The 15,751-nt window shown below is 46.5% G+C and overlaps 1 protein-coding gene across 2 annotated transcripts in view; it reads right to left on the bottom strand.

Moving 5' to 3' along the window:
• TBC1D22B (TBC1 domain family member 22B) overlaps positions 1-15,209 on the bottom strand; it is a 496,720-nt gene extending 481,511 nt beyond the window's left edge. For both annotated transcript variants that reach the window (XM_077467354.1, XM_077467355.1), the window contains exon 1: positions 14,909-15,209. In XM_077467354.1, coding sequence (XP_077323480.1) covers positions 14,909-15,194 — 286 coding nt within the window. In that variant the 5' untranslated portion in view covers positions 15,195-15,209. The remainder of the gene's footprint in view (positions 1-14,908) is intronic.
• Positions 15,210-15,751: the final 542 nt, after the last annotated feature.

Genomic DNA, 15,751 nt, shown 5'->3' with positions numbered 1-15,751 from the left:
TTATGACCCCAATTTTTTAACCCGCGTGCAAAACAAATAATGCATTTGATTTTCTAATGCTTTTCGACATCTCCAGAACTGTAGGACACCGGCTCTCACATCCAGTTGGTGAAATTCTACCTCCCTAGGATTAGTAGGGGACCCACAGAACGAAGGTAAAATTATTTCCTGTGTTCTGTGGAATTTTGTCACTACTTTGGTCAAAAATCCAGGGTCTGTACATAGCACAGGGGAGTAGGGCAGCATGAGGGGAGGCTGATCTCTCAGGCCTAGCAGCACTGAGAACCAGTCTCTTTGGCCAATACGGAACCACCATTATTGTGGTCCGTTCCAGAAGAAATTTCCTCAGGACTAGAGGAATTAGTCTGAATGGGGGAAAAGGTGTAGCAAGTGTGAAACGTCCAACTTTGTGCAAAAGCGTCTATCCCTTTTGCCCCTGCTTCCCTCTCTAGTGAGAAGTACACTGGGACCTGGGTTTTCATTCTCCTGGCGAATAAGTCCACCACCGGAAGACCCCATTTCTGCACCATCAGCTGGAAGATCTCCCTGTTCAGGGACCATTCTGATTCGCATACTTGGTGTCGACTCAGAAAATCCGCCAGGTGGTTATCCACCCCCTTCAGATGGACTGCCGAGACCAACTCTAGGTTTGCCTCAGCCCAGTATAGGATTGTACTTGTTAGCCTGATCAAGGATGGGCATCTCGTTCCTCCCTGTTTTAGATAGGAGACTGCCACCACGCTGTAGGAGAGGACATGTACGTGGAGGCCGCTCAGATCCCTGACAAATGCTCTTAATGCTTCCCAGATTGCCTGCAACTCTCTCCAATTGGCTGACCTCTGGGACTATGCCTTCCCCCAGCATCCTTAGGCTAATTTCAACCCCAATGGGCCCCCCAGCCCCAAGCACTGGCATCCGTAGTGATACGAACAGACACTGGAGGAGACCACCATAGACCCCGTACTAGGTTCTTCTCTTTCCTCCACCACCACAGAGACCTTCTGGTCTTAGAGGATAGGTCGATAATCCTGTCCGGGGATTCTTGTGCTCCCTCCCAGCTGCTCAGGATGTTGGCCTGAAGGCACCTGAAATGGGCCCTTGCCCAAGGGACTGCAGGGATTGTTGCCACTAACAGGCCCAATCCCGACATAGCTGAGCAGAGGGAAATTGCCCGATTGTTCTGCAAAAAGGTTGCCGTCGCCTTCACCTTTTCTGCTTTTTCCTCTGTGAGGAAGACTGTGTAACTGAGTCTACCAGGAAACCCAGATACTGTATGGTCTGTCGGTGTCAAGTGAGACTTTTCTTAGTTTATTAACCACCCCAGTCTTTTTAGACAGGAGATGGCTACCCTCAGGTCTCCCTGCAGTCAGAGTTTTGAGGGGGCGAAGAATAAAAGGTCGTCCAAGTATGGTATGACCGCGACCCCTTTCAGTCTCAGAGGGGCCAAAAAACGTCAGGGTGAAGGGACCATTCTCCCAGAAACAATTGTTGGCAACTCAAGTAGTCCGCCTGCCAATTTTCTATCCCTGGAATGAAAATCGCAGATAGGCAAGGAATGTTGCTTTCTGCCCAAGTTAGAACAGGATTCACTTTTTTGGCCTGCAAGACTTCTCGTGCCCCCTTGGTGAGCCATGGCCTTGTTGGATTGAATCCTGACAGGGCAATTCCGTAGTCTGAGCGTCCAGGCCTCTAGGGCCAGACTTACTGCCCGAATTTTCTAGAATATTGATGGGCAAGGTCCTTTCTGACTTGGAATTATAGCACAATTCTGATAGGACACTGTAAACAAGTATCTTCCAATATATAAACCTAAACAATATAGAATAAAAGTCTCTGATAGTAAATGATTTAGTCCAATTGGAACTAGAATCCAGAGATATGCAGACAGGGCAGCTGTCAATTTAGGAATGAAACCATGTTTCCAAAGAAACTGCAAAAATAACCACTTTCAGACCGGACCATTTTGCTGGTAAATGACCAGAGGTCTTTTTACACTTTGGCACTGCGCTGCTTTAACTGGTAATTGCGCGGTCATGCAATGTTGTACCCAAACAAAATTTGCGTCCTTTTCTTCCCACAAATAGAGCTTTCTTTTGATGGTATTTGATTGCCTCTGCGATTTTTATTTTTTGCGATATAAACGTAAAAAGACCGCAAATTTTGAAAAAAAATGATATTTTCTACTTTTTGTTATTAGAAAAATCCAATAAACTCAATTTTAGTCATACATTTAGGCCAAAATGTATTCAGCCACATGTCTTTGGTAAAAAAAAAGTCAATAATTGTATATTTATTGGTTTGCGCAAAAGTTGTCACATCTACAAACTAAGGTACGTTTTCTGGAATTTACGCAGCTTTTAGTTTACGACTGCCTATCTCATTTCTTGAGGTGCTAAAATGACAGGGCAGTACAAAACCCCCCCAAATGACCCCATTTTGGAAAATAGACCCCCTAAGGAAATTGATAAGAGGCATGTTGAGCCCATTGAATATTTTATTTTTTTGCCTCAAGCGATTGAATAATGACAAAAAAAAAATTTTTTTTTTTTTTTTACACAAAGTTGTCACTAAATGATATATTGCTCACACATGCTATGGGCGTATGTGAAATGACACCCCAAAATAAATTCTGCTGCTTCTCCTGAGTACGGGGATACCACATATGTGGGACTTTTTGGGAGCCTAGCCGCGTACAGGGCCCCGAAAACCAAGCACCGCCTTCAGGCTTTCTAAGGGCGTAAATTTTTGATTTCACGCCTCACTACCTATTACAGTTTTGAAGGCCATAAAATGCCAAGATGGCACAAAACCCCCACAAATGACCCCATTTTAGAAAGTAGACACCCCAAGCTATTTGCTGAGAGGCATGTTGAGTCCATGGAATATTTTATATTTTGCCACAAGTTGCGGGAAAATTACAAACTTTTTTTTTTTTTTTTTTTTTTTCACAAAGTTGTCACTAAATGATATATTGCTCATGCATGCCATGGGCATATGTGAAATGACACCCCAAAATAAATTCTGCTGCTTCTCCTGAGTACGGGGATACCACATATGTGGGACTTTTTGGGAGCCTAGCCGCGTACGGGGCCCCGAAAACCAAGCACCGCCTTCAGGCTTTCTAAGGGCGTAATTTTTTGAGTTCACTTCTCACTACCTATTACAGTTTTGAAGGCCATAAAATGCCAAGATGGCACAAAACCCCCACAAATGACCCCATTTTAGAAAGTAGACACCCCAAGCTATTTGCTGAGAGGCATGTTGAGTCCATGGAATATTTTATATTTTGCCACAAGTTGCGGGAAAATTACAAACTTTTTTTTTTTTTCACAAAGTTGTCACTAAATGATATATTGCTCACGCATGCCATGGGCATATGTGAAATGACACCCCAAAATAAATTCTGCTGCTTCTCCTGAGTACGGGGATACCACATATGTGGGACTTTTTGGGAGCCTAGCCGCGTACGGGGCCCCAAAAACCAAGCACCGCCTTCAGGCTTTCTAAGGGCGTTACAGTTTTGAAGGCCATAAAATGCCAAGATGGCACAAACCCCCCCCCCCCAAATGACCCCATTTTAGAAAGTAGACACCCCTAAATTTAGGGGTACACTAGTGAGACTAGGTAATAAATGGCGGGTGCCCTGAAACTATAAAAAAATAACTAACCAACCAGCGTCACCTGTAACAGTTATATGGTGATCACTGGTGAAAGGGTTAACTAGGGGGCAATCAGGGGGCTTTATGCGGTAGTATATGGGGGTCCCTGGCGCTATAAAAAGCTGCGGCGAACCTAAATACCTACCTGCCTAACTAGCGTCACCTGTGACACTAATACAGCGATCAGAAAAACGATCGCTTATTAGGCTGGGTTCACACTGGAGCGATGCGGGAACGCCACGAATGCGCGGCGGGTTCCCGCATCGCATGCCTCCCGGCGGCAGTTCACACTGCCCTATGCGAACTGCTGGGAGTGTCAGTGAAATGTTAATGACACCCCCAGATCAGTTCGCATATCGCAGTGCGATCTGCAAACTTGGATCGCATGGTGTGAACACCCATGCGATCCGATTCTGCTGCGGACCAAAAAAAGGGTCCCGTGCGAGTTTGCGGCGGGTGCGGCGGGTGCGACACGAATTCAGCCATACTATCTGTATAGCTGAACTCGAATCGCACAGAGATCGGATGTGATTTGCACTGCAGTGCGGTGCGAATCACATCCGTTCTCATAAACCGCTGCAATGTGAACCCAGCCTTAGTGACACTGGCGACGGGGGGTGATCACGGGGTTAAACCTTTATTGGGGGGGTTAGGGGGGTACCTTAGAACTAAAGGGGGCTAACCCTAACTGCCCTAACAGTTATTAGTCACAAATGACACCTGCCGGGTGATCAGGGGGTTAAACCTTTATTAGGTAATAAATGGCGGGTGCCCTGAAACTATAAAAAAATAACTAACCAACCAGCGTCACCTGTAACAGTTATATGGTGATCACTGGTGAAAGGGTTAACTAGGGGGCAATCAGGGGGCTTTATGCGGTAGTATATGGGGGTCCCTAGCGCTATAAAAAGCTGCGGCGAACCTAAATACCTACCTGCCTAACTAGCGTCACCTGTGACACTAATACGGCGATCAGAAAAATGATCGCTTATTAGGCTGGGTTCACACTGGAGCGATGCGGAAACGCCGCGAATCCGCGGCGGGTTCCCGCATCGCATGCCTCCCGGCGGCAGTTCACACTGCCCTATGCGAACTGCTGGGAGTGTCAGTGAAATGTTACTGACACCCCCAGATCAGTTCGCATATCGCAGTGCGATCTGCAAACTCGGATCGCATGGTGTGAACACCCATGCGATCCGATTCTGCTGCGGGCCAAAAAAAGGGTCCCGTGCGAATTTGCGGCGGGTGCGGCGGGTGTGGCGGGTGCGGCGAATGGCTGAACTCGAATCGCACAGAGATCGGATGTGATTTGCACTGCAGTGCGGTGCGAATCACATTCGTTCTCATAAACCGCTGCAATGTGAACCCAGCCTTAGTGACACTGGCGACGGGGGGTGATCACGGGGTTAAACCTTTATTGGGGGGGTTAGGGGGGTACATTAGAACTAAAGGGGGCTAACCCTAACTGCCCTAACAGTTATTACAGTCACAAATGACACCAATGCAAAAAAAAAAAAAAAAAAAAAAAAAATGACATTGGTGTCACTGTGACTGGGGGGCAGGGGTAATTGGGGGGGTGATCGGGGGGTAAAGGGGGGGTGTGAGTGTGCCTGGCATGTTCTACTGTGTGTGGGATGTGTTGGTGCAACTCACTGATCCGCTCTCCTCCGTGTCGGAACGAAAAATACCGACACGGAGGAGAGAATACATCACTTCCTCTCCTGTGTTTACATTACAGGAGAGGAAGTGATGTCACCGGGGATTTCCATTCGTCGGGAGCGATCGCGAGGGGGTGGCCATGAATGAATGGCCGTCCCCTCGTCCGGGATCGCTCCCGAACGAAAACCGACCGCCGCAGGCACCGGGCGGGGGCCCGATCGGGCCCCCGACCCGCGGGAGGCAAAGGACGTACATGTATGTGCTTATGCCTGCCCGTGCCATTCTGCCGACGTACATCGGCGTGCGGCGGTCGGCAAGTGGTTAAACAAGTAGAGAGGCGCCTCTGGGTGCAGTATTTAAAATACCAAATTTATTAGGCAACAAAATGTGCACTCACATGTAAAAGGAGAATAGCAGGCATTGTATAAAAGTTTCATGGAAGTTTTCCACGAAATGGAATCTACTTGTTTATCCTTGTTTATCCTTTCTGACTTGGGCCACTTCCCCTGGACAGATGCTTCTTCCAGGACTGCTCCCAGCCAAGAAGGCTGGCATCTGTTACCACGTTCCAGGATACTGATAGAAAGGATTTCCCCTTTTGGAGGTTGCTGGATATCAAACACCAATTGAGGCTCTGACGTACCTTGGGGGAGAAGTGCATTGGAAAGTCCAAAGCCTGAACTCTCTCTTGTTTTAGGCCTACAGAATGGCGTTTTGTGGCAGTCTTGAATGAAACTGCGCATAAGGAACGGCCTCGAAAGAGGCAACCATCTTTCCTAAATTTCATGCACAGCCGAATGGAAGGATTTTTCTTTGTTTTGGCAAGTCAAATCAGTTCATCCTTTCAAATCATCCTTTATGGAGCGGACTCTTGCCTGGGGTAAGAATACTGTATTTGCTGGCGTATAAGACTACCTTTTACACTTAAAAAAAATGCCCAAAAATCAGGGGTCATCTTATACGCCGGGTATACAGATATACAATGCTGCCCGATGGATGTCAGCCCCCAAATGTCTGCCAATACTGTATGTGGCTTCAGCTACAAACAGTATACGCCATTGAGCCAACCCCGGCGAGCGATGTATTCTATTAATGAATACAGAGCCTGCTCGGATTGGGGGGGGGAGGGAGAGGGAGAGGGAGAGGGAGAGGGAGAGGGAGAGGGAGAGGGAGAGGGAGAGGGAGAGGGAGAGGGAGGCGGCGACAGAAGACCGGGCCACCGTCTGTAAAAGAGCTATAAGAAGGCGCGGTGGCCCGGCAGAAGAACCGAAGAGGGGGACAAGACCCCCGAAGTCGGAAGAAGAGGCTGGCGGCGAGGAAGAAAGCCGGACTCCTCCGCTAGCAAAAGAGCTACAAGAAGATAGCGGAGGAGTCCGGCGAGAAGACCCCCGGAGCTGTGCAATAAAGTATTTTATCTCGTGTGTTGTGTTTTTTTTTGTACTTTTATTTTACAGGTGAATGGGTAGGGGTACATTGTACCCCATACTCATTCACATAGGGTGGGGGGCCGGTATCCGGGGGCCCCCTTATTAAAGGGGGCTCCCGGATTCCGATAAGCCCCCCGCCCGCAGACCCCGACAACCAACGGCCAGGGTTGTCGGGAAGAGGCCCTTGTCCTCATCAACATGGGGACAAGGTGCTTAGGCACCCCCCCATGTTGAGGGCACGCGGCCTGGTACGGTTTAGGAGGGGGGGCGCTCGCTCGCCCCTCTTTCCTGGCCGGCCAGGTAGCGTGCTCGGACAAGGGTCTGTTGTGGACTTGGGGGGGGGGGGGGGCCCCACGCCGATTTTTTTTTTTCGGCGTTGGGGTTCCCCTTTAAGTCCATACCAGGCGGCGGGGCCAGCGACGTCTCCTTGGCGGGCCCCGCCTACCTGGATACCCGCTCAAAATGAGCGGACTTTTCTCCGGACGGGAAAAGTCCGCTCATTTCAAAAGTACGGCGGACTGGCATACACACGGGCGGATTGTCCGCCGAAATGCGAGTACGACGGACAGTATTTCGAACATTCCGAAATACTTAGTCCGCCGTACTGCACGCTGAAAAAGTCTGCTGAAGCCCACACACGAGCGGACTGTCCGCTGAAATGTGTTTCGGCGGACTAAGTAGGCCATACAGTCCGCCCGTGTGTACGCGGCATTATAGTTATTATTGTTTGATTTACTTTATGATATAACACAGCATGGCAGATGAGTAGTTGGCATTCTTGCTTTGTATTTTTTAATCGTTCTAATGTTTTTTTTAAATGGTGTTGCCTCAGAAGGGGGGTAGTCTTATACCGCGAGTATTGCCCAAAACCTATGTTTTCACTTGAAAAATAGGGGGTCGTCTTATACGCCCAGTCGTCTTATACGCCGGCAAATACGGTACCTTCTTTTAAACGGTATCAATGATCAGCCACAAGTACTGTAATCTCCTTGATGGTTTTAAGGAGGACCTTTCTAGGTTGAGACTCCAGCCTAGGAATTCCAGGCAGCTTACGGCTGAGATTAAACTTTGGTTTAGACCGGTGACTGATTGATCTACTAAAAGCAGATAGGCTAGGATAGTTATAACCTGAGCCCTTAAACCTGGCTAAAGGAGGCACCAGGATCTGATCAGCAGGAAATATCAGCACATGGAGATATGCATCTTTGATATCGATTGATGCCAAAAATTCCCCTCCTTGAGGGATGGAGACAACTGATCGGATTGACTCCATGCGAAAGGACCGGATATTTAAGTGCCGGTTCTGATCCTTGAAATCTAGAATGGGTCTTACCTCCCTGTTCAGTTTTGGAACCGTGAAAAGGTTTGAATAAAACCCTGAACCCTGCTCATCTGTGGGAACCTCTGATGTCACCTTCTGGGACGAGATGATCCAGAGCTAGAAAGACTTCCTTTTCCCTGGATCTCTGGGATCTGAGAAAACAAGGAGACGGGAATTCTCAGAACTCTAGTTTGTTCCTGCCAGATCATTGAAAATTACAGAAGCCTTCCCCCGACCCGAGCGAGCGGGGGCACCTCTTCATAAGGGGCCTTTAGTATTTTGCCCTCCTGGAGCCCAGGGCCAAAAAGGTAATCGCCTGAGAAAGGCAATCCAAATCCACAAAGCCTGAGCTTTGATGCTGAATCTCCCGACCAGGCTTTCGGCCATACAGCCCTTCTTGGCGCGTTAACCAAAGCCGCTCGCTTTACCGACTCTACAGAAGCATTGGCCAGGAACCCAACTGCTTTAAATAAAGGGAAAGGCTTTCAGCAGCTGTTGTCGGGACGTGCCTGTAGAAAAATGAGACTGTAACTGAGTTAACCAGCTTTCTAAATTTCTAGCCACACAGGTGGCTGCAAGGACAGGTTTGAGTGCAATAGAGGAGGCATCCCAAGCCTTCTTTAACCGCACATCATCCCATTTGCCCATTGGGTCCTTAAGGGATCCTAGATAATCGAAGGCCAAATCAGTCTTTTTGGACACCTTTGCTAGCGGCGCATCCGACTTAGGAACCTTGTTCCAAGGCTGGGCTGCATCCTTTTCAAAGGGAAATCTGCATTTGAGACTACCTAAAAGAACAGTCTCCTCTCAGGGTGCTCCCACTCCAGAAAGAATGCTTCCGCTAGAGACTTGTGCACAGGGAAAACTCTGGATTTTCGAGCAGAGACCCCCTGATACATGAGGTTCTGCTTAGAAAGCTGTACCGACTCCTCTCTGATCTCTAGGGTCTCATAGATCGCCTTTAACCAATCCCCCACATCGTCCAATGTCAATTTGTACCTGGACCCTCTGGAGCAATCTTCCTCTTCCTCAGAGTCAGACCCTGAGTCCACCTGAGAAGAGGCCAGCGACCCGGGCTCCCTCTCCCTATCTTCCCTATCCTCCCGACTGGGCTCAGACAGGGAGGGCAAATTTGCCGCTCTAGATAAGGGCACAGAGGGGCCCTGCATCTTATCCATCATTCTTCTAAATGATTTGAAGGTGGATGCAATCTCGTCTTTTACTGACGAAAGGATCTTCTGACACTTTGTCAGAGTCATCCTTAGATACATTATTGACACATTCGGGGCAAAGCGGCTTCTCCCAATTGGGCCCAAGCTTTGTCCCACAAACACACTTTCTCCTTGGACGCTGTATCTGAGATCTGACCCGTGCTTTACCCTGAAAGCAAAAGGAAGGAGAGAAAACAAATCATGAAAGCCTGTTCCCAACCGTCACCACCACTGTGCTCAGGGGGAAGGAGAGAAGTGCCCAGCCCTTAGCCTGTGGTCCCCTACCCAGGGAATGGCCTCGGTCACAAAGGACCTTACCCCCTCCCAGAGTAAGCCATGGTCTGCTCTCACCACGCTTGCCTGAGAAGTGCCTGTGCCAGAAGAACCGCAGTCGACTGCCTGAACTGCTGCAGTGCCCTCCATGGCTCCTTAGTGTTGTCACAGCCTCTGCTGGATCTACACAGGCCCCTGGATCTACACAGGCCCCGGAAGCCATACACGCTGCGCCTGGAGACTGGAACCTTCTCCTGGCAACCTCTGATGATGCGGTCCCGCCAGAATCTGCGCCACTTCCGTTTGTTGGAACTCGGAAGCACGTACGTTCGTAACCATACCCGGAACGGACGTTCCGCATGCCTCGTGGACGCCGTTCATTGTTGGGCGCCATGCCTTTTTCTGATGACCCACGACCAGACTGTGTGACAAAATGGAGGTAGGGGATCCGCCACTCTTCAGAGGTCCAACTCTCCTCGAGCTTATAGGCAGCGGTGTACAAGCAACCCTCTCTTCACTGCACTAACTAGACAGAGGGGCGCTTTGGGCAGAGGAGAAGGTACTTCAGAGGCTCCCCCCAGGACAGTCCTGGAACATGGAGCTCCCCAGGTTCCTCACATGCTTCCGTCCATCAGGAAACCCAAAAACTGAGGAGGGCCTGGAGGACCACCCTTTTTATCTGATTGGGTAGACGTGTTTCCTGTCCCGGAGGGAGGAGCCCTATATCTCAGAGGCTGTCCTTGAAGACGAAAGGAGAAAAATGCTGTTCTTCAAAAGAAATTCCAACTTTTTATCTGTTGGATCCTTCAACATTTGTGCATTGTCTACCGAAGCTTTAGTTATCCCAAAACAGAGGTGGGCTCATCAATTAACTGCGCTACAGGGAGAAAAAAATTGAACGAACCAACTTAGTAAGGGAATGTACCAACAAACTTTCTTGTGAGACTACTCCATCTATATTAGGATCCTCGGAAGAGGAGATATCAGTGTCTTCCTAATCTTTTGGAAGAACTTCCTGATCCCCTGCCCCTTGCACTTCAGTATGTATGGGGATCTGCTAAGCTTGGATCCACTACGAAAAGTGATCATAGTATAAATCTTCTGTTCCAAACTTGAAATGGTAGAAGAAAAAAAAAAAAAAAAAAACCTCCTGGGTGATTAATATATAGGGGCTGAAGTGTCCAGCACTGCTGCTGCAACATCAGTCCCCCCTGACGACTCACTGACTGGCCACATCACTCTCAGAGGAGGACATTTTCTTGGACTTAAGTTGCTGTAAAACAAGCGATCCTTTAGAACCCTTTGAGGAGTTCCTTGTCCCCCTTCCACTCATAGCCTGATGCACAAAGCAGAGGCACTACCAGAAAGAATGCATACACTGCTATGGCTATAGTCCAGCAAAAATTGCTGCTATTAATGCCCAGCCTGAAGCAGTAACAATGTGTCAAAAGGAAAATGCCTGTGTCACAAACCTGAAAAAAGCCACCTCTTTGCTCGTGTTCCTCCACAGTCCGCAGCAGCAAACAGTGTGCTTTTAAAAGCTTGCCTCCACGTGCACCTGACGGAGAATGCAGACGTCGTCAGCCCCGCCCCCCAATGCAGCCCCCAGTGTTGACACATAGGCATGACAACATTTTTTTTTTAAAGGAGACATTCATAAGAAAATTCAAAAGATTTCTTAGAAAACTTCACTTACATTTCCTGCTGCAGGGTTTTCTGTGGTAATCCAACAGACCCAATCTTCACCCTTCACGATGGGTTGCGTTAAACCTTCAGGAGCAGGGGACCCTAGAGGAAACCTGCAATCCTGGACCTGCAACAGCACCCTGCCAGTAAAAACTTTATGGCCTCACTAACCAAAAAGTACTGGATCCTAGGGTCCAGCTCTCTAAAAAAAAGAAGCAGTCGCAGGCAAAAACCTTGTTTCTTTGGATACGAGGCCCAGGTAATGATACAATTTGGCCCAAAATAGGACACTTTGAATGGATCCGGTCAGCATGACTAACACCAGCAAGGATTGATCCAGTGGAGCTCAGCACAGCACATCTTTACTCTTGACCAACACCTTAGACACAGTGAAAAAAACTGGAGGTACTCCCAGTAGTGGGAGAGGTTATATAGGGAGTGCACTTCTTGTCTTAGGGCGTGCCAGTGTCCATCACCTGGAGGTGGCCTATAACCCACATAGTAACTAACATGGCCCTGTGTCCCCTGACGTATGAAAAGAAAGGTACGCTTTGCAAACACTCACAGCTAGCCAAAAACTGCCTTGTATGGTCACCGCACACAGGTGTCCAGCCTCCATCTAGGTTGACTGATTGTTACAATCACTGGGACACCCCATAAGTAAAGGGGTTTCACGTACCCATCCAGACGCAGGGCAGCTTAGAAACTAAGAGCCCAAACTTCACCCATCACGGCACGGTCACTTGAGGACCTTTAAGGACTGGGTAACCTTTTCATGTTTAGGGTCCACCCCCCTGGACATGTACAGCATCCTGCAGGAATGCCTTAACGCTGTGGTATCCATGATTCCTCTTCGCAGGGTCCAGTGCCCAGAGGCCACATTACAGGCAAAACCTTGCAGGATCTTTTTTATTATTTGTGAGGCGTGTTTACCCTTTATCTAAGCATATAAAGCCTGTGTCAAATGGATCCGATCGGTCAATCCCTTGATTCATTTAAGAACCGTTTGAGCTCTCTGAGCTCCAGGTCTCTAGTCCCACAAACTGTGCCATGCACCTTGCAGACACTGGAAAAATAAGTACTTCCTGTATGGGAGGAGTTCTATAAGAGGGGATCACTTCCTGGCTAAAGACCTTTGGTCTAACAGTGTCCATTCACCTGGAAATGGAGTATAACCCAGCAGGTAATGAATATTAGCCCGACTGTGTCCCATGATGTATGAAAAAGAAATATATATATATATATATATATATATATATATATATATATATATATATATATATATATATATATATATATATATATATATATATATATATATATTGAAAGCATTCTTTACCAAATTTTTTCACACCTGAATAGAAAACGTTTGCACAGTGTTTAAAAAGCAACTCTGTATTTCAACCATTCATGGGAGAAATTATAGAATAGTTAAAATAATGCATACTTCTTAGTGATTGGGGCCCAAATTTCCTGGAATGTAATGTGTTGCAGCTTTCCTTTCCTTAGACAAGTTATCTGTACTATAGTAAGTTCTAATAGTATACTGCGCTATAAACCTATAAACGAAACAGCTGCAAACACCACAATTTGGCATAACATTGTGCAAAAATAAGGAAAATTAAAAGTGCTGTGCTATACATTTTTAGCAATATAAAGTGACTTATTAAAAGAATGAAAATTAATAAAATTTTAAAAACTCAAAACGAATGGTGCGTCATACAATCCTATCCAGACTGAATGATCCACTTGTATATAATGTATATGAATTAAAGTCCATATGCAACATCAAAAGAAAAGGTTCCAAAAGCCCAAAAGGTTATCAAACTTTAGTACTGATAGAAGAAAGCCGTATTTACTCCTTGGTGCGTAAGCTGCCACTAGTAAATGGGTTCAAATGTGCTTACCGGATTGTGTGGACTCAAATGCTATTAACAGAATCAGATGGGCATCAGGAGACTAAGCTCTCCCAAACTTTAAACTCTATGGCAGATCCACCATCTGTTTCCATGTCAGTCAAGGTAAGCTTCTGATCTCACTCAGTAAGTCAATCATCCTAGAAGCAAAGAAAATCTCGTGCAAAACCATTTTTATCAAATTTATTAAAAGAATATTGCACTGGCATCCAACAGGAAAAAACAGGCACGTCATCTTGAAATCCAATAAAACGTAGTGGTTGAATGCAGTGGTTAGATGATCAACATGTTTTGTCTGATAAGACATCTGATCAGACTAAACATGTTGGGTTGATGTTCATGTAAACACTGCGTTCGACTACTATGTTTTATTGGATTTCATGATGGCGTGCGTGTTTTTTCCTGTTAGAATGTTGCACTTGTTTCTTTTAAAAATTTGATAAACACAATTTTGATGTGGAGATTTTCTTTGCCTCTAGGGCGATTGACTTACTGAGTGATAAGTTTACCCTCAAAAAGAAAAAGATTACGGCTGCAGGGTATTGGGTCAGAGGATTTCTCCTATGTCAACCAGAATCAGCACACGGGACAATTTTGATTAAATGTACGACACACCCCTTTTGCCGATATAAAAAAAAAAAAAAAAAAACACAAGGTTTTACCTATACTTAGCCTTTATCAGACTATAAAAGGAAGAAAATAAGGGGAATGTATTGTTAAATGGTTACCGACCGGCGCATGTCAATGTACGTTGGCAGAATGGCAGGCAAATGGGCGTACCTGTACGTCCCTTTAAATTTGCCACCCTGCCATCGCGAGCGAGCCGCCACGCTCGCGTGCCAGTCGGGACACCCGTGAGTCCGGTCACGGGTCCCACGGACTATCGCCGCGGGCATACCCACGATCGTCTCACGGGGCAGCTGAACGGAGAAATGCCATTGCAAACAGCATTTCACCATTCTGCCTAGCAACTATAGACACTGATCTCTGCTCCATGTGATTGGAGCAGAGATCAGTGTTCACTAAATGAAAGCCCAGCCCCCCACAGTTAGTAACACACCCCTAGGAACACTTAACCCCTACACTGCCACCCACTGGTTAACCCCTTCACTGCCAGTGTCATTTACACAGGAATCACTGCATTTATATAGCAGTGATTGCTGTATAAATGACAATGGTCCCAAAAATGTGTCAAAAATGTCTGATGTGTCCACCATAACGTTGCAAATTACTAATAAAAATGCCATAAAACTATCCCCTATTTTGTAAACGCTATAACTTTTGCGCAAACCAATTGCTTATTGCAATTTTTTTTTTTTTAACAAAAATATGTAGAATATGTATCGGCGTAAACGGAGGGAACATTTTTTTATTTAGATATTTTTGGGGGATATTTATTATAACAAAAAGTAAAACATTTTTTTTTTTCCAAAATTGTCGCTCTAGTTTTCTTTATAGCGCAAAAAATAAAAACTGCAGGGGTGATCAAATACCAACAAAAGAAAGCTCTATTTGTGAGAAAAAAAGGACATCAATTTTGTTTGGGAGCCACGTCGCATGACCGCGCAATTGTCAGTTAAATCGACGCAGTACCGAATCGCAAAAAGTGGTCTGGTCTTTGACCAGTAAAATGGTCCGGGGCTGAAGTGGTTAAGAGTTTACATACACTAATACAGAAGCATACTTTGCATACCTTTTAAGCAGATGGTACCATTTTACTTTCTCCAGGGATGTTAATATATCTATTGTTATTCACCTGCTGTGACTCTCTGCAGTTGATCTTCACTGGCAGACTTTGTAACAGACTGGTTTGAGTTTTCTTCCTGTAATCGACAGTGAGGTACGATAGCTACATCATTAACATCAGCCATTTTAGCGGAACACGATACGGAGTGCAAAGCCTCTTCACTTTCATCATCAATGTCCCATGCGTCGCTTGTATTCCTTGCAAATTCATGGAAACTGGAGGCCCTCTTATTCTTCGTATGATGTATGTGCACTCGTGAACGACCAAAGAGAAAACTGTAAAGATACAACAACATTAAAACACATTGGGGAAGTCAATAAAGTGATGACATTATGGCCCCTTTAGCCCCCTAGCTGCAACAGATTAAAAAATAACCTCCGAATCACAAAAAGAAACTGGTGGCAAATAAGACCAACTCTGAGTTGATATACAGATAAAACACCAGTGCTCAGAGTGGAGCATTTTTTGATGGAAAGCTGTCATGAATGTCTTGTGGTTGCCAGGACGCCGGCAACTTCCTAGCAATTGAGAACTCATCCCCAGTCCCAATCAACTGCTGGCCAGGACATGCCCTGACCCACAGCTGAATAAAAAGAAAGGGGAGGGTGATGCCATTGACGATTTTACCCAAAAATGCCAATGGTCATATTTGAACAATGACAGGACATGTCTGCATGTCTTTCCAGCATTGTCGGCCCGCAGGGTATAAGTTATTTTATATGCCAGCTTTTTTCACATACGTTCAATGACTGACGCAGCTCCTTTATTATACCATCGGGATGTCTCCAAGCGGTGCGAAAACAGCATAAAAACGTCACCCTCAATGGCATGTGGGTACACCGTATAAAATCT

Source organism: Lithobates pipiens, unplaced genomic scaffold (genome assembly GCF_037356315.1).
Source record: "Lithobates pipiens isolate NorthernLeopardFrog02 unplaced genomic scaffold, aLitPip1_a1.2 Scaffold_52, whole genome shotgun sequence".
Classification (NCBI taxonomy): domain Eukaryota; kingdom Metazoa; phylum Chordata; class Amphibia; order Anura; family Ranidae; genus Lithobates; species Lithobates pipiens.
Note: the sequence above shows the minus strand (reverse complement) of the source record. Positions and strands in the feature narration are given on the sequence as shown.